This window comes from Dicentrarchus labrax, unplaced genomic scaffold, assembly GCF_905237075.1.
Source record: "Dicentrarchus labrax unplaced genomic scaffold, dlabrax2021, whole genome shotgun sequence".
Classification (NCBI taxonomy): Eukaryota; Metazoa; Chordata; class Actinopteri; family Moronidae; genus Dicentrarchus; species Dicentrarchus labrax.
The window spans coordinates 24,239,544-24,263,735 of record NW_026136713.1 but is presented as its reverse complement, the minus strand read 5'-3'; the positions used below and the strand labels follow the sequence as shown (position 1 = coordinate 24,263,735).

The 24,192-nt window shown below is 39.9% G+C and overlaps 2 protein-coding genes and 1 long non-coding RNA gene across 6 annotated transcripts in view; 2 read left to right on the top strand and 1 right to left on the bottom strand.

Moving 5' to 3' along the window:
• LOC127374694 (uncharacterized) overlaps nt 1-6,000 on the top strand; it is a 108,997-nt gene extending 102,997 nt beyond the window's left edge. Inside the window, exons 3-6 of the long non-coding RNA XR_007887191.1 lie at nt 730-762; nt 855-1,129; nt 2,900-2,988; nt 3,090-6,000. This is a non-coding gene — a long non-coding RNA (uncharacterized LOC127374694). The remainder of the gene's footprint in view (nt 1-729; nt 763-854; nt 1,130-2,899; nt 2,989-3,089) is intronic.
• Nucleotides 6,001-6,228: 228 nt separating this feature from the next.
• On the bottom strand, nt 6,229-24,157 carry a1cf (apobec1 complementation factor). Of its 4 annotated transcripts, none has more exons than XM_051419928.1 (13): nt 24,009-24,157; nt 20,586-20,736; nt 20,252-20,386; nt 20,032-20,162; nt 19,627-19,865; nt 17,173-17,337; nt 15,208-15,305; nt 14,432-14,569; nt 12,553-12,697; nt 11,336-11,580; nt 9,945-10,081; nt 9,269-9,423; nt 6,229-8,522 (listed from the first exon to the last, which is right to left on the bottom strand). In XM_051419928.1, the coding sequence occupies exons 2-13, from the start codon at nt 20,685-20,687 to the stop codon at nt 8,368-8,370; spliced, it is 1,845 nt and encodes a 614-aa protein (XP_051275888.1). In that variant the 5' UTR covers nt 20,688-20,736; nt 24,009-24,157; the 3' UTR covers nt 6,229-8,367. The 4 variants fall into 4 exon arrangements, with proteins under 4 accessions (XP_051275888.1, XP_051275891.1, XP_051275889.1 ...); XM_051419931.1 differs by having other exon boundaries at nt 11,336-11,556; XM_051419929.1 differs by lacking the exon at nt 24,009-24,157 and adding an exon at nt 23,743-23,871.
• The window catches only part of LOC127374508 (cGMP-dependent protein kinase 1), a 54,015-nt gene continuing 49,629 nt past the window's right edge, over nt 19,807-24,192 (top strand). The window contains exon 1 of the mRNA XM_051419909.1: nt 19,807-19,891. The gene's annotated coding sequence lies outside the window, so the exon portion shown is untranslated. The remainder of the gene's footprint in view (nt 19,892-24,192) is intronic.

Below are 24,192 nucleotides of genomic sequence, written 5' to 3'. Positions count from 1 at the left end.
TTTAAAACCAGTTAAAAAAGTATTTAAAAGCAATTTAAAGCCAGTTTAAAACCAGTTAAGGACCAGGTTAAAACCAGTTTAAAACCAGCGTGGGATGATGGGAGTTGTGTCTTCATTGTTAAACAGCTACTGCTGATGAAACTCAGTCTGAAGTGACTCAGGCACAAATTGTTGAGGGACGAGGTAATGTATTAAACTTGTGTTACATTTAGTCAGATAAGATCAAATTCATGACTAATAAATAATTTAAAGTCAGTTAATAAATGTGACTGAGTGAGATATTACAGAACGCTGTGTAGACAAAATAATAAATTCATGTCCAACAATAATAACAGTGAAATCTGTAAAGAACCTAAAGAAGCAAAGTTTGAAGGTTTCAGGTCTATGTTTTATTTCATGTCTGTACGTGTTTTAACCTGGGGCCCTAAAGGGGTTATCGGTATCCTTCTATAAATGTAATAATAATATGAATGAATTAGCCAAAGGTAACAGGAACCTTCCAGGTGAACAATAGGATCTTGTCTGCTGCTGTTAATGTGATTTAAATAAATGTTTGCAGTGTTGTGTGATAGGAAGTGCAGAGAGGTCAGCCAGGAGTGAGATGGTTGGACAGACGGGAGCTGAGGCCGAGGAATCATCCGTCTGCTGACTTGTGTTCTGTGTATTCACATGTTCATCTCACCTGTAGTCAACTGGCAAACGATGTTTATTTCCTGGTTTTCTCCTCAGGACTGCAGACTGAAGGAAAACACAACTCAACAGGTAAATACACAAAGAACAGAGACACAAAGAATCAAGTTTTAATTTCAGATTTTCTTAATTAAAGTCACATTTTTTACTGATGACTCTGTCAGGTTGGTGGGAGGAGACAGTCGCTGTGCAGGAACACTGGAGGTGGAACATCAGAATGAATGGAGACCAGTGATTGGCTCTTACTGGACCCTGAAGGAAGCAGCTGTTGTCTGCAGAGAACTGGACTGTGGTTCTGCTGTTTCTGTAGGAGAGAGAAAGGAGTCCTCAGACAGATCTGTGTTGAAGATTGAACCTGACTGTGTTCACTCTGGATCTGCTTTGAGGGAGTGTGTAAGATCAAATTCCTCTCCCTACACCCTGCATCTCATCTGTTCAGGTAATCATCATCAGTTACATAATTTATGACAGTAATGTACCAATGTTGACACACACACACACACACACACACACACACACACACACACACACACACACACACACATACCTGTAGAGATGCCAGTTTACCTCCTGGGCTCTGCCGAGGTCTCTTGAGCAAGGCACTGAAGCCCTAACTGCTTGGAGCAGCGACTGTGTGGCAGCCTCATCACTCTGACATCTGTCCACTAATGCATGTGTCCAGGTCCTGTGTGTGCATCAGTGGCTGCTGACTCAAACATTGTGGAGGACAGGAGGAAAACCAACCCACAGCTTCATGTTATTTTACACTAGTTGGCTAATGATCTTTACTTTCTTCTGTTCAATATCAATGAAACAGTAAATCAATGGCTTCCAAGAGTTCTTAAAAACAACATCATTGTATTCACTGCTGTTGTTTCCAGATGAACCCTACAGGCCTAATGCAGAAGATAGAGTTTTTATCAAGGCTGTGAGATGTAACAAGAAGCAGCCAGTGTTCAACACCTGTGAATGTGTGCTGACTGATGATGACTACTTGCTGCTTGAATCAAAGCTGGCCCCATTTCCAATCAGACAAACAAAGCTTACTGTACTTTAATTCCAATATTTTATTCCCAACGATGCATTATCACAAGTCCAGGTTCACCAGGGCATTTTAAAGTAGTGTGTGCTTTCTATTCAGAGACAGCTGACAGTTATCCTCAACAAAGTAGTTTAAACACAGCAGCTCTATTTCTCTGCTACAAAGGAAATATGACAGTAATGATCCCAGCACCATTGGTAAACACCCACCGTCTGCTGTCTCTCACTGTCTGAGGTAAGCTGAAGCAGAGAAACTGTCTCACTGACTGTTTACATGCAGCTTTGGAAAAGATGATCAGCTGACAACAGGAGCCACGCAAGTTGTTTTCTGAGTGACACTGATTGAGCCATATTTCAAAGTAAAACTTTTGATAGCCCATTAGCTACCGTTAGACGACGGCTAACGTTCCTAGATAACATTACAGAACACGATGATAACACAAAGAGGAATATGAAATATTGTTCCAGTGAGCATAATGTCACATAAGTGTTAACGTACGTAAACGTTAACATTAACTTTACTGAGTCAACCAGAACATTTCTGACACTGGGTGAAGAGAGACAGTTAACGTTACATTGCAACCTTGATTACGTCCAGTGTATTTTATGGGTTAGCTAATATGTTTTCCTTAAAATATGACCCGATGTGCGTCCAGATTTGAACTATACATTGTGTTTTCAGTTGCTGATCAATTAGTAAAGAAATAATGAAATGATAACGATTTGTCGGATTCCCTACGTTTATCCGACCTCCAACCTGGAACACAGCAGTACGACATTTGAACCACCCTGTGTGAGACGTCAGAGGAAAGTGGCCGCTGTGTGAATATGGTGAGTTAGAAACACCTTCTGACGCATCCGTTCTCAAAAGTTCCACTGCCACCACATCTGCCCTATCAGCCCCTAGCCCCAAACTCCCCATTTTATAGTGTAGTTCCTCACAGTGGCAAGAAAGGTGGTGTGCTCAGATACCTCACTCAGTGCTCAGAGAACCAGGGTTATCCTGGAGACCAAATGTCTCACTATGGGAGGTATGGTCCACTCCCAAAGTGCAGGAGGACCGACACCCCCAACACTGCAGGCAGGATGTGTGTTCAGATAACAGGTAGTTCACAGATTCTGAGAGAAAACACCTTGTGATGTGATGACTGTCCATGTGTTTGATCAGATCCATTACTTCATCATCACTTCATCAGAGTGGTCGTCCTGCTGCTGACTCTGCTGGTGGTGACCACCGCCCTCTATTTCTACTGTAAGGTACTGACACTGTCTGTTGTTTAGAGGACTGACTGAAATGAAGCACTCAGTCTGTGTTTATTAAACTGAACTGAGGACTCATACTGTCCTGTCTCTCTCAGGGGCCAGAAGCCGGGCAGACAGGAGAACATTGAGTTGGATGATTATAACCTGGGTGTTCCTGCAGCTGGAGGAGGTCCGACTGAAGAGGAAGGAGCTCAGGGAGCAGAGTAGGACCTCCAAGGAGATCCTCTCACATCCACATGGATTCACAGCTGACACACAGCCATCAGCTAAGTCCAGGATTTTATATTTTTATCCTCATGTTTGCTGAAATTATTATATGACTTTATATTTTTATTACTCTGAGCATGAAAAGACCAAAAACAACAACATGTTGTCTGTCTCTCAATACTTTGACTTCCTGTCTGTGGCTCTCAGCTCCAACCCTGTTTGTTCCTCCTGAAGACGTACATTTTTAAAAACCTCACAAATATAAATGTCATTAGAAAATTAAAACTGCAAGCAGTGATGATCGGGCCCTTGCACTCCACGCAAGGGAGAATCTGTACTGTAGTTAGGTTTAGCAGTAGGGTTACGGTTTCCATGTCATATCAAAGCTGATTTTTTAAGGCACGCCACAGACACACGGTTTGACCGAACGTACAGATATTAATAACGTAACCTCCTAAACCGCTCTCTCATGTCGGTCGTACGTGTCTTGCGCGCTGATTTGGGTGGGTGGGGCTTAGCCATTTGCCGGTGCCCATGCACTAAATGCACAAATGGATACGTCGAGTTTAACCATGTTTGATTTTTTTTTTTAGTGCTTGAGCGAGGGAAAGTGTTCAAATATGCAATTAAAGGCGCAGAAAAAAATAAATAAAATTCCTACAATTATAATAGGTCCTTGCACTGGTCAGTGCTCGGGCCCTAACTAGACTTGAATGCGGGAATACTGAGGTCCAAACGCCCCAGTTCAAAAGCAAAGACACACTGACCCAGACTGGTTTGTCATTTTGGAACAATGTTGGCCAAGTAATGTTAAATATTCAATGAAAATAAAAGTGAAACAACGTCATGTATCTAAATCTGTTGTTACACCAGTTGTAACCATCTAATTTGATGACGTTTGAACAATTCATACTTTGCAGTCATGTGATTGCCATGGTTACCTGGTGGTAGGGTGGCCATTTCCTTCACATCAAAAAGGAGGACACTTTACATACACGGGGACACGCAAGCAGATATTTGTTTGGTATGATCCGGTTTTAAATGTTAATGTTTTTCCACCAGATTACATAAAGGTGCATACACATACCACATAGCTAATAATAAATATACAAGATACAGCTCATGACAACGTGCCCTTCCAATTCAGATTACATAGGTCTAATAAACATCATACAGAAACTGTTCTTAATGTTTTTATCTGGATTGATAAAGGGCTTTGCCTATACATATGAGTATGAGCATTTTCAGTATTTCAGTCCAACAACCGACGTTAGCTCACGTTACTTCGCTGTCCCTAAGAGTTTGATTGACAGCCTGGTGGTAACTTAGCAACTGCAGTGAGCCCTGTTGTGGCAATCAACACATGGCTCATTTGAATATTTAAATGAGCCATGTGTTGATAGGTCACTACGAAAATGTAACCAATGAAATTATTTATTTTGACACACATTTTTAGCCAATAAGTATTAAACTAACGAGGTAATGTGTCAAAAGGCCACATTTTTAGTTATTTTCTCAAGAGGAGGACAGATGAGTGTCTGCTTGAGGACAGGGGGTTTAAAAACCGGACTGTCCGACCTAAAGCCGGACGAATGGCCACCCTACCTGGCGGGCAAGAAACATATATATTTACATATATCCGTCACCTTACACAAAAAATGAAAGCCTACTAAAGTACGGATAGTTATCTTGTTTCAAGAGTGGATGGGTTAACAATGCTGTCGTATGGGAGGTGAAAACCAGGAATATCTTCATAATCAAAGCTAACGTGAGTGTTACTAGTTGTTACCTGCTAATGTTTGTATGTCTGTAGCTATACACAAAGTGACATCTGTTCCGTCTGTGATGAAGTCTTCATCTGAATATGGACACCCTGTCTGCCGACGAATGACAGCTTGATAAGTAACATTAGTTTAAAAATTTGGTTCACAACAGGTAGCCAACACATACACATTCGCACAAAAAACATAAAAACATGAGATGATAAATAAATAAAAACATAAATACGCATGTACACTATATATAAATAATAATTTTTTAAAAAGTGAAAAACTTTGCTGTGACATGGGCAGGGATGGAAGATTACCTTTAGTTTGTTGAGAAACCCAACAGCTGATGGTACAAATGATCTCAGGTATCTGTTAGACCTGACACGTTTTCCTCTGTACTGTAGCTGTACTGTCCTAGCTACTTAGTATTATTGTGAAATAGATTTTTATTAGAGATAATTTGTGTCAAATTATTGGTCTTCACTGAAACTTATGAAATAAAGTTAATATTACCATCTTATGAATGATATATAATAACAATATGTTATTAATAATATAAATATTGTTACTATTATAAGAATCAAATAGTATAGATCTCTGACCTGTGTCTACAGCACTGACTGATCACAATTGTATTTGCGTTTCCAAAGCAAGACAAATTAATCTCCAAAAAGGCTGATGGACTGGACCAGCATTGACCATGTATGGGAAGCTGTGAAGTGGATCTGAAAAATATGTGCAGCAATCCAGAGGGCCGGAAAGAGGCTACAGATAACTACAGTGTCATAAATAAACATTAAGAGTTGGTTTGACATCATACTAGAGTCTTCCAAAGCAAGACAATTAAATCTAAAACAAAGCTTGATGTATTTCCAAATTCAAACTGGACCAGCAGTGAGCATGTACAGGAACTGATGCATAAGTTCCTGTACATGCTCACTGTTGGTCTAGAGTGCCCCGAGATTTTTACAGAATCCATTTGTCTCAATGTTAATTAATATTATATACCTGGGTTGGGCTTATCAACAGCATACTAATAGCAAAATCAGCAATGGGCCTATTTGTATGGTGGCCCTTACAGCTCAATGCAGTGCAATTTTAGCTTTTTGCTTTTCTTAGGTGGCAGCCTGTTGAGCTCTTGGTGTCACCATGTATGGGGGCTTTCTGTGGGCTAATCCAAATGAAAGACAACAAAAGTAAAAATGTGTAATGATCTAAAATGTATTCATTTGAATTAACTAAAGAATAATACAGAATACAGATTTTTTTTGTTTCTTTATTTAGGGTTTAGATTATGTATCATGAAACATGACAATTTATCAATGCAGTTTCCTTTTATGATATGAAACCCTCCAAATACCCACAATTCTCTGTTCATCACAGATTAGTATTGATTCAGTTTCACATTTCTACTTTCCAGGTCAATTATGGAGGCAAAGAGAGTGCAAAACATCTCCACACAAATAGCGTCTGGATATTTATTCTTTTTACTGGTATAAAAATAAGTTCTAAGTGCTTCCCACACTTTAATACTGTCTCTGCTTTGGCATGTTCACAGCTCAGATGTCAGCATGTGTCATCAATTGTAAAACTCTCCAGGAACAAACAAATAGAAGAAACAAATATCAAATTGAACTGAATGATCTGTGCTGCTGATGAGACGTCTGCGTAGTCCTACTTGTGCACAACACAACTCGTACTCACAGTCACCACAAAGACGTGCATTTTCTCACTAAAAAAACAATCATGTTCCAATCTTATCATTTTGAATTTCAAATGAAATTTTAAAGAGTTGTCACAATGACGAAGTTTTCATTCAGGTCAAATTCACAAAATGCTCCATCTTATTTGTAACCATCATTAAGAGACCCAGACGTCAAAGGTCTTTCCTAATTGGGAGCTAGTTGGTTCAAGCTTATGTTAGCCCAAGTCACAGTTTGTTTTACAGTAAGAAAAATTATTGGATTTTTTTCATACAAGTGGAACAAACAGCACGCAATGTGAACATGAAAATACTGAAACATGGTAAAGAAATATCACTCAAAGGGGAAAGTCCGCACCCGACCGTGGAGACCTGAAGCATTTCGACAGCCAATGTTTCTGTTGCGGTTCTGAGGTTTACATTCAGGTGTTGTTTTAATATGTTGATCAGATTTAATCAAATTAGCAGTAGAACAGAATTACAGGTAGTCGTAATAAAGTGTTTAAAAAAGTTGACTGAGATAGAAAGCTTTGTCTTTTTGTATACGTAAAACACATCAGATATTTTAGTCCAACAATTGGTCTCATATGTTAACAGTTTATGACACAATGGTAATTAAATTCCTTTTCGGATGCGCACACTCTAAAAACCAATGAGCTCTGGTTCTTGAACTGGTTCTGTTCAATATTCTTGGAACCTTGGTGCTGGTGCCTGCATTTCCACTGGTTTTGAATGGAACCATTATAATTAACAATCAATTGTCAACAAAGGGCACTGCACAGTGCACGATGACCTGTAGAATATGACACACTCACTTTGGTTCCCAAGGAAAACCTGCTGTTTTTTTTCAGTTGGGAACCAAGTTTTCCAGGTCCGAAAGGTTCCAAACTAGCTGCACGAACCAAAACGTTGGTGGAAAAGGCCTAATATTCACAGTTTAAAGAACTGAAAGTCCAGAATACCTCAGCGATCTACAACAGGTGTCCCATTTTAAAACCCTAGACTCTGTTCAAATATCGTCAGATTTTTGTCTGTTATCTTATTTTCCATCCGTTTGAGCCTCCCAGGAAAACCGCTGAAATTTTCAAAACGGTGTAAAACAAAGTTTTGCAGTTGGAAGTGTAAGACATCCAAAAGAACAACAAATGGCAGCTTTTAGAGATAATAACGCAGTTACAAAAAAGCATAAAATAACAAAATCTATTGAGCCGATTCAGTTTTTGAATATTGTAAACATACTACTAGAAGCAGGCAAACAAACTAAAAAAGAAAAAACATTAATTAAAACTTTCAAACTGCCAATCAAAGGCTAGCTTCTAAATTACTTAAAAAATAATCACAGATATGTATGGACACATAATTCAAATAAAGGCGGAATAGCAAAGAGACAATAACAAGACTGAAAATGATGTGACTGGTGATGAAATTGTTTTAGGGTTACAATTTTCAAAATGTGACAGGACAAAATTCCACAGTTGGACAGCAGCCACCATGCAACCAGCAGCATAACGGTGCATTCACACCATTCTGCTTTTGTTGTCGTACAAATAACCCCGCAAGTTCACGCTGTGATCAACAATGAGTAAAAAAACGAAAACATTTTAACTGATTTAAAATGTAAAATGCAACCAAAAAAGCAGTATAGTGTGAATGCATCCTCAGCTACGATATTTTTCCTTGTTGGAAACCACTCTTCTAGAAAACGCCGTATCCGTCGGTGTGACGTGTCGCGACAGCAAAGGCAGGGTAGCCCTCGTAGGTGGTGTAGGTGGTCAGATCCTGACCCAGAGACACAGCCTGCTTCAGCTGGGAGGCGACCGCAGACGCCGCCGGGCTCGCCAGAGTGTAACCTGAGAGAGACAAATACTCACAAAGTTTTAGCAATGAGTCTCTCACTTTACAATCAGCTGTTAGGTTCGGAGTCCTATATGTTAGTTGGTTATTGATTAGTAATCTATTTTGTGTGTTATGTGTTTTAAGCAATGCTCATAACCAATTCAGTAATAAATACTTTTGCATATAAAATTTTGTTTTTGGCTCCGAAACAAACTGATAGACCTACCTTGCTCTCACTCCCAACTGGGTAAATACTTCAATACGGCAGATTGGTAATAAAGTCATTGACAAATAAAGAACCACATTGTTTATGATCAATTGCTGTTCATCTTTCATTGATTTAAATTTTTTTCCATGAAAATCAACATGGCTAAATAGAACCTTTCACATCACAAGTTTCTCCAACACGCATTGAAGGCTGAATGGTATTCAAAAAGTTGCAATCTGCAACTACACAACTAGATGTCACTAAATCCTACACACTGTACCTTTAAAATTGCTTGGAAAGAGAAAAACCAATCTGATCAACCTAATGGATGATTCGAAAACTGGAATCAGGAATGTGGAATACCGTGCTGTTAATGGGCTTAAGCGTTCAAACCCACCAGTGTGGAGCTTTAATTCTCTTTTATAAGTGGAGGTAATTTTTTGTTTAACATAATTTGAAGCCATGTTGTCTTTATCTTTCTGCGAGCTGAAAGACTGTTAGTGGTTTGTTGAGTGAAGAGTTAGTTGGCTTTGGGTACGGACCTTCACATACCTGGAAAGGCTACTGAGGCCACAGCGGCAGCAGTAGCACAGCTGGCGTCAGCGGCGCCCTCTGTCTGCAGGCCGAGCGTCTGCAAGGTGTGCTCAGCTGCATGGACTTTAGCTTCTTCTACAGCCGCACAGAGCTTAGCAGGGGTGAAGGGATGGCTGTAGAGAGAGAGTATAATTGGAAGTCTAATGTAGCTGGATAATGCATGACAATTTAATTTCTTATATCAATAGAAATTTATCATTTTACGACTTATGTAGAAAATCACTGTAAACAGCAGTTTGATACTTAATTACTAGCAGCAGTAGTAATAGTCATAGTACCAGCAGTAGTAGTAGGAGTAGTACCATTAAGAGTAGAAGGAGCAAGAGTCGTAGTAGTAGGAGCTGTAGTGGGAGCAGTAATAGTTGCTGAAGTAGTAGAAGTAGTAGACCTAGTAGTAGTAGTTGGAGTAGGAGTAATAGTAGTTCCAGTGAGTGGCGTGAGCAGTAACAGTAGGAGTAGCACTAGAAATAGAATAGTAGAATAGTACTACTATTTCTAGTCATAACAGCAGTGGCAGATGCAGCAGCAGTAGTAACATTCTGAGTGCACGTATTAGTAGTAATAGTTATAGTAGCAGTAGGAGTAGTAGTAGTAGTAGTAACAGTATTAACTGCAGTAGCTGCAGAACTCTTACACGTTGGGGTACTGTGTAGCCAAAGCTGGTATGGTGATCTTGTAGAGAAACAGTTGTCTCTGGTCTGGGCCAATAGCAGAGTGGAGCTGATAGACAGGCTGACCCCAGTTATTCTTCTGACACAACTCGTCCAGAACCTGACAGACATAGTAAGTAGAAATATATATAGTAGTTGGACACCAAGGTTTTCATTTCGGCCAGTTTGGTTTAATGGGTTCATTCTTTTGGGAAAAAAGGAACAAATAGTTAAACCTTTGGATTTAACAGCCAAAGTCTGTCCAACTTCTTTTTAGTGATATTGGCATACATTGTCCACCACTTATTCCGGCTTGGGTGGCATTGGCAGCTAGCTAATGTAGGCTAAAATAGTCCATACATGCTTCTCCACAGCCATGTCTTCCTCACCCAGTCTATAAGGCAGAAACCTTGCCATGGGAACATATTTTGGACACTTGTATCCATGATCTTACCAAAAGCTTAGACCATCAGTGATAGATCAGCCAGTAAACCTCTTCACCATGACAATCTGGTACTGTTTCTGCATTACTGCTGACGCTGCACCGATCCATCTATAGGGATGGGTTCTGATAGCAGGTTCCATTTTAGATCTAGCTTCAAGTTTGTAAAATACCCAGATTTGTTTAACTCTACAGCCAACAAATACCTTATTGAATCATATTTAGGGATTTGTATGGGGTCACGCCTTAAACGATAAATCCAGTCTGATGGGTGAACAAAGAGAAGTTTTGGCTTCTCTTTTTTCCAACCTGTCTGATTGTCTGATTGTTCATAATTCTTGAGTCTTTCAGACTTTGTTTTAGTGATTTCACAATCCAATCCATGGACATGTTGTGTCACCTCTACTTGAAAGAAGCCTAGCCATGTCAAACTCAAAGGAAACTGACTAACAGTGAGGAATCATCAGCTCATTTGGATCACGTGTGCTTAGTCCTGCCCTTCTTTCAGCTCACATCTATCCTGCATCCTCATTTTCTGTTGCACCTTCAACACCTCAATATCACCTACACCACATACATTCATACATTATAACTCATGTCATACAAGTAGCAAATGGCTCTTAGTAATCACTCCGATAATCAAAAGTACTTCCCAGAAGATACCTTGGGAGACACGGTCATAGATCTTTTCTAAACCCAAAAAACACTTGAGTAGGGGTCACAGAAACAAGGACTTGGAGTGGTCATTGAGAACTCTTGTTGACCCCTTCAAATTCTTGATTCCATCCTTGTCATCGAACTGTGGACTGGTCCTAGACCTAGTCATTTAGTGAGTATGATGTTAATTAATAAAAATGGGGGACAAAACTACAAAAGACCGAAGTTGTAATCAACAAGTATTAACCCTGCTGGTTCTCATGCATGGTGTGTTACCTGTGGTGCAGGTTTGATGGTGGCGGCCTTCAGACTCATTGCAGCAGGGTTCATGGGGGTCAGTTCCATGCCTGGCAGCAGGTCATACAGCTTCTCCTCTGCCTGCTTGTCCGCCTTCAGGCCGTAGGCAGCACTGCCGCTGCCGCCTCGACCCATGGCTCCAACCCCGGTAGCATAGGCCAGGTAGCCCCGCCCACCCAGCCCCCGCACCCCGGCAGCCCCTACAGGTACAGTCATGTAAATTTCTACAGGAGACCGAAAAGGCAGTGAAATCAATCAAATCACCGGAAATCAACCGGGAAGAAGAATCACACAGAGAAAATTATTCAGTCAGACTGAACATGTACAGTGGTAGCCATGGTAACTCCACCTTACATCTACCCAGTGTTAGCACTACAGCGGTAGTCATAGTAACAGTGCATCTGTCTATAATTCACAGAGGATTATCTCTCTGGATGATTCATTTTCCAGTTTTTCATTTTTTCCTCCATGTTTACAAGATCTTATGTTTAATTAACATAATAAAGTTCCACTTTTGATTCAGTGGATCATATTTGATTCCTGTTAACAACAATATTCAGGCATACAAATCATTTTGAAACAACATTCTTTATATATGGGTGATCTTGATTCGATACAGTTCAGTTATTTTCAGTTACAGACTTTTTTTTGAAGCAGTATAAGCGGATCATAAAATATTACTGGTGAATTGACTGTTCCAAAAGCCCCACCCCTCTTTTGTATATAAAGATATTTATTTAATTAGAGTTGGAGTCATTTTGTTGTGACCCCTAGCTACGTAGCTTACATACTTATTTGTGTTTTCAAACAGCCTGTTTTAACTTTACATGAGAAGTGGTTTTGAGGATGAAGACTAAGTGCTGTTTACGTAGACTTGAGTACTGCTGGCCGGGGTAAACTTCCCCATGTCCAATAAAGATCATTACAGAGCTGCTAATGTTAGCTTAAAACCCCAGGAAGAGCTTCCTCACAGTGGGGAAAACACTACTACACAGTGGATGTGCTGTTGTTTGGTTTGTGGTTTAGTGAACAGTCAATTCACCAAGAAAAATCTCTTTGATCAGAAACGTCAATGCTGTGCAGTGAAAACCTTTTTCTTTTTAATTTAATTGGGAATTGAACTGTACGTAATATCTTAAAACACAAGGTTTCTTATGTTTAAGCTCAGGAGGAAAGCAAACTGCGTCCGTCCTCACCTCTAACAGACGGCGTTCTGATCAGACCTCGACCTCCAACGTGAGTTTTGGCCGGTGGGAAGCGGAACTGACCTGGTATGGCAGTGTAGGCCTGGGGGGCGTAAAACACAGGCGGACCGAGATACGCCGCTGAGGGGTCGTACACCTGGAAGAGGAGGAGGAAAGAGTGCTTACTTTTATATCTCATATAAATTATTTTTAATAGGAATATCTTAAATATCTTAAAGAAAGACAAGTCAAAGGTTTTGATTATCCGGTGAAATATATAACAATAATAGATATTGCCATTTTGTAAAGACAGTTATGTTGTTGCTGTGCGTCTGTCTGTCTGTCTGTCTGTCTCTCTCTCTCTCTCTCTCTCTGTCTCTCTCTCTGTCTCTCTCTCTCTCTCACCCCAACTGGTCGAGACAGACGACCACCCACCTAGAGCCGGAGGATCTGTCCTAGGTTTCTGCCTTTTAACAGGCAGTGTTTCCTTGCCCTTGTCTCCAAGGTCTTGCTCATGGTGGTACTGTTGGGTCTCTGTAAATAATGTTTTAAAGAGTTCGGTCTAGACCTGCTCTATTTGAAAAGTGTCCTGAGATAACTTCTGTTAAGAATTACAAATACAAATAAAATTGAATTGAATTTAATTGAATGTTCCTCAGGGGATAAACCACCTGACTTTGGTGATGCCGATTGAGTTGTTTTCTTACAATATCCCAAATGTTGCCAACAATGTTCAAACTCAGAGAAATCTGTCATTTAATTTAGGTAATCGGACGTCTGGATCTTAAGTTATCAGAGAAACAAACTGAGCTAACGTTAGCATTACTCGGTTCACAGCCCCTCCGGGACGTCCTTTGTCTGTCCAACAGCGTGGGAGAAGCAGTGATTGTTAAGGTGGAACTGCTTTATTCAGTGTGTTTAAGGTGGAACTGCTTTATTCAGTGTGTTTAGTGGTTTTAATCAGCGGGTCTGTTTGTGTTGGAGAGGAGGAGACCTCTGTGGATCATTGGGCTCCCGGTAGAAACCTCCTGAACCATGAACACTGAAGGAATCCTAACCGGGAGAAGCTGACTGCAATGACGCCAATGGTGGTGAAAACAACAACTCCCATGATCCCACACTGCTGTATTTTTTACTCTTTGTCTCTGTTGGATTGTCAGTAATCTTTTTTTTTTCCGTTTCTTTCTGTGCCATTTACGTCAGTTACCTTCCTTCACAGTGTAATAATTGAAACTGTCCACTAGATGGAGCTGTTTACCATGGTGACTTTATCTGTACATCCATCACATCTCCTATTGTGTCTTTGTGGACGTTAACCTTCTGTCTACAGCTGCGTAGTTCATGGTATGATAAAGTTTTGGGTAACAATTAATTTTAAAGGTCCACAAATTTTATGGTAATTAGGTATTGTTACTTTCTTTGAATTTACCCCAATGTATAGAAAACTACCCCAATATTATTTACTTATTTTGTAAGGCTATTTTCCAGTTAACAGGTCCACCATAATAGTAATAATAATAATAATAATAATAATAATACGAGCAGTTTCTATAGGTTTCTTGCAACAGTCACTGCTCGGGCCCTAGTTATTCCCTTAAATCTATGGGGCTATATGGCTGGTACAAGTGGGGCACAGACCTATGCAGGGGTGGCATGAAGTATGTGTCTCAGCTTTCCAGTCATTACCATTATTTTTATACCAACACCCTTTATTGACCCCAGTCTGCAGAAATATTCAAATACACTAAAACAACACCTTTATACCACATGCATGTCATGAGCATAAAGTGTCTGCAGAGGGGAGATTGTGGACGACACTCATGGACAACATCTTTTCTTCCACCTAAACAAGCAAATATTTTGGGATGACTGCCTCCTGCAGCACTTGTACCTGTCCCAGAGTGTAGGCAGCATAGTCGGTCTGCAGCAGGGAACCTCCCCGTCCTCCCGTCCCCCTGGTGTAACGGACGTAACTGTCTTTGTCCACCGGCTTGGCTAGAGTCACCTCGATAGGAGAGCCATCCACCACCTGGAGGGAGGATGAAGGGGACAATACTCACGTCATCATTATTCAGATCCTTTTCATCAGTACAAGTGCTACTAACACACCTTAAAAATTCTCCACTGTCAGTGTTTTTCTATTATATCTGATGTTTTTGGATTAATAGAACTGCTGCATTAACGTGTATGTCAGTCCTTCCAGAAAAATGCGAGTTTTTTTGTGATTGTTGCGGGCAAAAATCCTTGATTATGCGGCAAGTTTTCTTAAAAAATGCGATGGAATATGCGGCAACTTGCAAAAATTGCAGGAACTTGCAAAAACTGCGGCTTCATCACAGGCTTTGCAGCTTTTCGATGATGTTCACGTCGCGTAATTACGTCACTTCATAACGTTCCCATGGCAACGGGGGAAAATGGCTGCTCTTGTGTGAAGTAAACGCAACATTTTTCAACTTTCTGTTAAGATATATGTGACTTTTTTGCAACGAAAATGCAGGGATTATGAAATCATGCAAGCCCCGCATATTTTGCGCGGAAATCGGCAATTTATGCAGTCGCATAATCGTGTTTTTCTGGAGGGACTGGTATGTTGCATTTTACTGCTGGAAAGGTTTCTGCTTGAGCTCATTTAATTTGGGATCACAGGGAGAACTTCAAGCTGCCAACCTTTCCATTGAGTGCGTTCATGGCGTTGATGGCATCCTCTCTCTGAGTGAAGTGGACGAAGGCGTAGTCTCTGATCTTCTTCACTCGCTCCACTGCGCCTGTTACACAATTAACTCTTTTGTAAAATCAAGCTCGGTTCTTTATTCAGCTTTCTGGAGCCACAAAGTTCAGACCATTATGTCAAATCTGCACACATATAAAAGCAGATAATAGAAATAAAAAAGATGTGACATAAGACTCAGAGCACCTTCAATAATGCAATAATATGTGCTTTGATCCAGTGTAAATGTTATTTAATCTGATATTTAACATGTCAAATGAATGTTCAACTTACTTTGGGGATGGAAGGCGCCAATATCATATTTTTACATATAGACTCACACATCTGATTAATATTTATGTAATTTACTGAAAGGCGGGGACATTTTCTGAACAGAGTTACAAAGGCCTACTGGGAGTTGGTTTGAAAGTTTGAAATAAGAGAGGGTTGTATTAGTTAGACCCCCCAGGATTACACAGGCTCTCTGTGGAATTTTTGGGGCCTAAAACATCAGATTTCATGACAGCTTTTTAAAAAAATTGTGATGGACCTAGCTCTTACCAAAAGTCGCACACTGTCCTTCGCTTCTCTTTTGGCAAGGCAAGCAATACTACTAAGATGGAGGGATGCTGCTCTGACCACACGCGCTCAGTGGCTTAGGGACATCATGTCCTGTCTAGACCTTGAAAAGATCCGCTACTCAGTTTGTAATTCAGGTGGGAAGTTTCAGAGGGTGTGGGGACCCTTTCTGAAATATTTTGAGAGTCTTCAGTCAAACTGAAGGATTTTTCTTTCCTCTGTTTCGCTTCTTTGCTTGTCTTTCTCTCAGTTACATAGTCTGTATCAGTCAATGTCTAAATTCGACTTCTTCTACTCATCTATCTTTATTTGCTTATCTATTCATTCAGTGGTTTTTTTATTAATATATTTAAAATTTTTTGTATTTACTTATCTTGCAATTTAATACTTGATATCCAGCAGTTTCCTACAATACTCCAGGAACAATACTCCGTACGAAATATGGTTTGTAGATGTGGCTAGTGGGAGGGGAGGGGGGTTTATGTTTTAACACTTTGGAAAAAAAAAAAGTACATTGTATGAACATTTCTGTATTTGTGATTAAACTTCAATAAAAATATCTGATAGAAAAAACAATTGTGATGCAACAATGTGAGAGAAATTGCAAAAAAAATAGCTGCAATTATTATGATTTTTTGTATAATTCATTTAAAAAAACTGGTTCAGGTGGGAATAAAATTGCACTGTTTGGTGGAAACTAGTTTACAGCTCAGCATTTTGTACAGGAAACTACAATGATTGGTCAAATTTGAAAAAAAGTTGCTTGAATCTGCAACTTCCAGGAGGGCCTGTCGGCTGAAACAATAAGAATACAAAGCTAATGAACAAAACACATTGATCAAACTAGTCTGTGGATGACTTTACAGTTGTTTGACAAAAAAATTCAATATGGTTTTCCCCATATTACATTTCTTATCAACTGAAACTGAAAATGTCTGTTCCATCAACTGACACCTCAGCATAATGCCTAACATACCTCCTGTAAATATTGTAAAATTTGACTTATATAATGAGTAATAATCCCAAACATTGAATTGTGAATCTATTTGTGAAAACAGCATTTTGTTTGTTGATATTTGGTCATCATCAGCAAACAAAATGGAAACAATCATTCATATAAATAACAAATATTAAGGGTCCTAAAATGGATCCTTGTGGCACACCACACGCTATATATATTTGTTATTAAATATTGCTCTATACATCCAAAGTCATTAAAACCCTTAAAAGTCTACATGCAGAGAACCTTGCTGCAGATCAATAATCCATCACCTGTCCGTGTTGGTGCATTCAGGGACACACAACAAACTTTGAGAGTTGACTGCTGCATTGTGTCATCTTACTACCTGGTCTGAGGCTGTTAAACTCCTTCTCAATGGTCTCCTCTGTGGTCTGCAGCATCAGGTTTCTGACGTACAGTATCTTGACGCTTGCCATGGTGTCCTCATCCACCTCCACCTCAGGCTCTGCCCAGTCCACGGCGATGGCGTGGCCCCACAGCTGAATGCGACCTGAGAGAGAGAACAGGTAGGTTTCATCCATTGACAGTATATATAATGGACAACCTGCATTCTATGTAAAGTCCAGCAGGGGAGATCCATTGGCTGCAATAAAAGACCAATGCCTTTCACTCTAATGGAGAATGAGCCCACTTCTCATTTCATTTTTTAGCTCAGTAAACAGTTTCATAACAAGTTTATGGTCTCAATCGCTTGTACGCTCAACTCACAGTACGTCACCTCCGTTGGCTCCGACTAACTGTCATGGCAGCGCCCAAAATGCCAAACTCAAGGCTTCAAAACAGCTCTCCACAAACCAATGGGTGATGTCATGATAAGTTCACACTTGGTTTAATCCTGTTGTGTGACTTGTGATGTTGCCTTCAAGTGCCGCTGGAAATAATAGGAAATGCGAAACTGGTGTAGATGAGCTCACAGTACAAAATATCCATTTTACTTACTTATTAGTGCTGTCAGTTAAACTTGTTATTAATGGCATTAACGCAAACCCATTTTAACATCGTCAATGTTTTTATCGCAAGATTAACATTCTTTTTGACCTAGCACACTTTGTAGTTTTTTTCACATGCTGTTGCAACAACTAGTAACGTTAGAAAAACACCGCACACACTTGTTTAAGAGTAGTAGACGTTACGTTTTGGGTGGATGGTGAGCACAAGACACCGAAATGGATGCCAATAATATTCTGAATGGGAAGTTTACTTTTAAAAAGTTGCCAAATGGTTCCATTGACAAGACCAAAGTGATCTGTGTGTTTTGTTGTTGTGAACTGAGCTATCATCGCAGCACGTCCAGTCTGAAATACCACTTGATGGCCGAGCACACAGCTGATGCGAATTCTCTGCCCCCTCGTCAAAGCCAGGCGACAATGGATGATTTTTCAATAAAAACAACATTTGCACAAAGCAAGCCGATCCACTTTTCCATGTTGATAAGAGCATTAAAATGAGAAAAAATAATGGGACAAAAAGAAATCAAGGGACATTTAGAATAGATAAAAATGTGCGATTAATTGCGATTAAATATTTTAATCGTTTGACAGCACTATTACTTATATTTACTGTACAATACTTTAAGGTATTTTTGTCATTGGCCATAAATCATACTGTATTCATATAAAAGAAGTCCATCAAAACAAGTGCAGCATATAATAGATAACGGTTTGAGCTACATACAGGGGCTAATCCAATAACAGACAAAAGTTGACCCATTTTAACTCCATTAAATGTTCCACAAATTGTCTGATGTGGACATAATAAAAGTGTATTCAGCAATTTGGTTTACAGTGAGTACTAATTGCAGAGTCAACCACCCTGTACTTCTGTACTTTTGCACCTCTAGCAATATTCTCCACCCTGAAAAAATTATGTTATACCCACCAGTGACTCAGCATCTACAGCTCATTCTGTCTGGTTTAAGGTTGCACACACATTTAGCATTACGCAAACAACCTTCCCGTGTAGATCGAAGCAATAAACTCTCTATCTTATCGCAGAGGCTTTCGAGGAGATGCTGCATTTCTTTGTCAGACAGATTAACTACTATGTCCATGAAATGTTTTCTGATTTTCTGATAGCTGTGATCACCCCCGTTATAGGTCTTATTTATCTTATCATCCCACCCATCAGAGCTCCTCTTTCACTGGACACTGAGCCAGTGACACAGGCTGGGATTGGCTGGTGATAACGCAGTCTTACACTCAGTCGGAAGGAGACTTTGATATTTTTTATGATGTTGTGTTTGATACTTTAATATCTGTACTTTGGCAACTTTAAAATAATGTCTGACCCATCTAACAACAAACCTTGTCGATGCAATTGAATGCACCAACAGTAGTTTTGCAAACATTCCCTGCTCTCAACTGTTTTATTTGTTACATGGCTCCAATCTAACCAAAAATAATCAAAGAATAAAGTTGAATGTTGTTGTGCACCTGTCTGTCTGTCTCTCTCTCTCTCTCTCTCTCTCTCTCTCTCTCTCAGCCTCTCTCTCTCTCTCTCTCTCTCTCTCTCTCACCCCAACTGGTCGAGACAGACGACCACCCACCTAGAGCCGGAGGATCTGTCCTAGGTTTCTGCCTTTTAACAGGCAGTGTTTCCTTGCCCTTATCTCCAAGGTCTTGCTCATGGTGGTACTGTTGGGTCTCTGTAATTAATGTTAAAGAGTTCGGTCTAGACCTGCTCTATTTGAAAGTGTCCTGAGATAACTTCTGTTATGAATTGGCGCTATACAAATAAAATTGAATTTAATTTAATTGAATGTTTAGTGTTTGGTGTCTACCTGGCAGCAGTTTGCGGCGGGCCATGGCAGCCGCTCTGTGGCTCTCATACTCGACGAAGGCGAAACCTCGGTTCTTGGATTTGTCGGCGGCGCTGGGGTACACAATGACGTCCATGACCCCGTCAGTGACCTTCTTCATCTCAGATAGGATCTCCTCGCGCTTCTTGGTTTTGGGAATCCCGCCCACAAACAGACGGCAGTTGTCAACGCTAGCACAAACTCCGAGGAGGCGGCCATTTCTGTAGGACGGAAGAGCAGCACAGTGGTGAGTAGAATGTAGACAAAATCAATAATTAAACATTGCAGCTACAAAGATCCGATAGATGATGCAAGAAAATATTGCAGCCATGGGTTCCAATCACAGGTTCTATTTTGGCTCCTTTGAAAGAAGGACCAAACCCTGACCTGATCTCATAGTTGTTGAGCTGCTTCATGGCTGCTTTGGCCTCCAGCTTGGTGCTGAAGGTGACGAAGGCATAACCTCGGTTGTTTCCGTTAAAGTCCATCATCATCCTCACCTCGTAGATCTTTCCAAACTGCAGACCGGAAGAGAGGAATGCAAAAAGATGTGAGAATAACATGCTAACCTGTTGGAGCAAGATATTATACTCTTCGTTTCTCACACCTTCTCACACAGAGGGACCAGTTCATCTTCAAACAGATCTCTCGGTAGTTTCCCCACAAAGATTTCACTGCCTCTCTCTGGTGGTGGGCCATCCCAGTCGGGTGGTGGGCCGCCGTACCGCCGCTGGCCGTTCTCCTGAAACATACCCCAAAAACAACAAATAAGCAAAAAAACAAACAGTACTGAGTAAAGTACTTAAGTAAAATATGTACTAATGCTCATTTTCAAGGGTCAACCAGTGATTTGTTAAATGAACTATTGAGATTGGTGGAGTCAGTCGGTTTCAGAGAAAGGTCCAGGATGTGTTGAGCTTCACTCAGCAGCAGCTTCCTACCTGCTGCAGTTGGTATCCTGTGCGTTGCATGAGTGCCCGCAGTGCTGCTTCCTTCTGCGTCCCCGCCAGTCCGTCCCCGCTTGCTTTCTGATTGGATTCCATTGGGTGTGATTGACAGCGATACGTAAATCAGGGAAATTAGGGGTGCTCACTGGAACACAAAAGAAAACAACAGATCGTTTTAATGCAAGTTTTTTACAGATGAAAACAGTAACACAGACAATACAGGAAGTAAAAAAAAAAAGGTTTGGGTAGAAACGCCTTCTGCACTGCACACTTAAAACACACCTGGCTTATAGGTCAGAGTATCTAGGTTAAATGTCACATGGTACAATTTTTCTTTTGATGGGTTTATGACTAAAAGACCCTGTATTCAGAAAGATCACATAATTATAATAATCAGAATAATAAACTTTATTTAAACAAAAACAAGTTACAAAGTGCCTTTAATGGATTAAAACTTTCAGGAGGACATTCAAATGGTATCCAGATCTCTATATCATATTATATAAAAATCCAAATAAAATCTGTCAAAGGTCCAGTCTGTAATCTTCTGCATATTGTCCATATCAACCTCTTGGATTGCACCAGATTTTTGTGCATTAATCCAGTACTACAACACCAAACCTGCTGATATTTCAGTCAGTTTTGGTCTGATTGAGGTGTTTATGTGAATCGGTTTAATTCTGCTTGTACTCTTATTTTAATTAGAATATTAGGCCCCATGTAAACATAGATAGTGCCTGTGTGTCCTCACAGAGTCCGGCCTGTTTTCGTGCTCTGAACAACAGATACGAGTCGTGTTTTGAAGTGAGCAGCAGGGAGGTCAAGGTCTGTTCAGTAATCATTGACAGAGACTTCGAACAGGTTGCAATCTGACTGTCTGACAGAGTGGAGGAACACAAGGCTTCACCTGGGAATTATGGGAACCCAGTTTATAAAACACACAAACACTCTTGAGGCCCTCATTGATCTAACCCAAACCCTAACCCTGTAACCCTAACCTCGACCTGAAACCCTGAAGCCAAGCCTCAATTTACAAAAAAGTGGTCTGTGTTGTTATCCAATTTTAATAAACGTTATTTATATGAATGTGTAGCATTGCTTCAAAAGCAATCATATGACAAGACAACATGCCAATAATCAGTAAATGTATCAATGCTCTCTCCCTGATTGATTATCTGTATGGTGATTTAATAAACAGTATAAACAGTTGAACTTTGGTTGCTGCTGCGTGGTTTACTTATCTGTGAGTCCCGAGTTGAAACTAACAGATCAAAACTCAGATCTAGTCCCAAATCAGTCCTGAGTCAAGTTTTGGACTAGACTAGGGACTGACTCAAATCTAGTCCCAAATCGGGAAAGAAAAGGATTTGTGGCACACTCTGTAAAAAACAAATTATTAATCTAAAGTATTTTCAAGGCAGTATAAACCACCAAAAATATAATTTCTATTTTTAGTTGGAATAAAACAATCCAGCTACTATTGACAGGAAGAGAAAGACACACACACACACACACACACACACACACACACACACACACACACACACACAGCTAAGTGGCTACTAAAAGCTAATTCTCTGAACCTTTTGAGAAACTCAGTGAAAATAAGAAACGAGCACTTCACATCAGAGAGGGAGGGACAGGTGACAGACAAAAGAAAACAGATAAAGAGAGGTCAAAGGTCACAACATGATGATGATGATAATGATGATGATGATCAACACACACCATCTCTTTGTTCACTGTAAAGTTTCAAAGTATCTACTGACTGTTTCAGAGTTTTGTCTCAGTGTAAATGTATTCAAACCCTAAAAACTCTGAAAAAAACACTGAATAAAATAAATAAATTAATAAATTAATAAATAGTTTTAGAGGTTAATAACAGTAATGAATAATTCAATGTGAACACTTCAGCTATGTGTTCATATTGAACACAGATGAAGGTGAGATGGTTTAAAGGTGAACTGGTTCAGGTGACCTGAGAGTCTGTAATCCACCAATCAATACTGCTGACAGAGGGGTGTTCACACACACACACACACACACACACATTGATCAGACTGATGATGAAGCGCTTGTGGCCTTTTGAAGACTCTATGAGCTATTATTTTATATATATATATTCCTATGGTCCTTTAGGTCTCTGTAAAAAGAATGCGACCAGGAGAGACCACGTCAGTCTAGTTCTCTCACTCTCAGGTGGTCTGGGATCAGGTCTGTGTCCTGAGTCCAAACTAAACTTGGAGAACCAGCATTTGTTTTTTTTAGAAACTCCCAGAAAACTGCGGATCTGCTGCAAGTCTCACTTCACTATTTAAACCCTATTTAACTGCATGTTTATATAATGTCTAATATCATATAACATAATATATATATACATAATAATAATAAATAATATATAATGGAGATACAATTGAAGAAGAAAATGTACTTTATTAATCGCCTTCAACATGCTCCACATGTCAGCAGTGGCGAAATGAACGTGTCACAAGGGTCTCACGCTCGGCAAAATGGCTCAATAGCGACACCTAAACAGCATCCCTGTGTGTATGAGTATGTGTGTGTGTATCATGTCCAGATGTGGGTCCATATCCCAAACCCAACAATATGTTGAATTTAGTGGTCATTTTTGGCGTTTTACATACAAAGTCCTCCTAGAGAATTGATCGACTGCAAATTCAGTCAGCAAACTCTAAAGACGAGTTTCAAAGGTAAAAATATCTTAATTTTATAGAGACGTTAAAGTCACATTAAGTTCTGATTAATGTTCTTCTGTTGCCATCTGTCTGTTTTATTTGAACCTTTTTAACCCATTCAGATCTAAATGAACTCAAAGTGCTGGCAATAGAGTTAGTACTTTACACTATTTCCACTGAAAGATCTCACAAAAAATCTCACTTTCTTACCTTAAAAATGACCAAATAGCATCAAAGCATTGTTATGATTTCATTATTAAAGTACGCACATTTATCTGCAGCTATCTGAACCCTTAAAACCTCTCAGTGAGAAACATTTTAAGTCTTTACTTTTGATGCTTTATCTTTTGGTCATATTTCTGTAAGTTTTTGTACTGGAGTATTTCTGTGTGGTACTACTGCAGTAAAATATGTGAATACTTTATATCATATTTTAAAAACATTTATATTCAGACCTGCAGTGACACTCCGGGTCGAGGGACATCCACGTATTTCTCTCTCTCTCTCTCTCTCTCTCTCTCTCTCTCTCCTGTTTGTTCAGTTAACCATGTTTCTGCTGGCTACTGTTCACCAGACACCAGCGAAGAAGAGCGGCTGAACGACACTAACTTTGCATGCTCTCTCTCTCTCTCTCTCTCTCTCTCTCTCTCTCTCTTTGTGGTTTTAAATAATTAAAATTCAAATGTAGAAAACCTTTTTGGTGAAAATCAGAAAAACTCACCTGAGCAATTTCAGAGATCACCTCCCTCCGATCAGAGCTGTGTCATTCTGGAGACCGAGAGTGTGTGTGTGTGTGTGTGTGTTCACGTGTCATCAGGGGCCTCACTCTGTGTGTGTGTGTGTGTGTGTGTGTGTGTGTGTGTGTGTGTGTGTGTGTGATCACATCATATCAAACTCCAAAGGTT

Excerpts from the sequence above, each read along its gene's own strand:
- a1cf (XM_051419928.1), bottom strand. The coding sequence starts at position 20,687 with ATGGAATCCAATCAGAAAGCAAGCGGGGACGGACTGGCGGGGACGCAG. Across the intron at positions 12,698-14,431 it reads CTGCCTACACTCTGGGACAG|GTGTACGACCCCTCAGCGGC; the intron begins GTACAAGTGCTG and ends CTCCTCTTCCAG. Across the intron at positions 11,581-12,552 it reads CAGAACGCCGTCTGTTAGAG|AAATTTACATGACTGTACCT; the intron begins GTGAGGACGGAC and ends GGTCTCCTGTAG.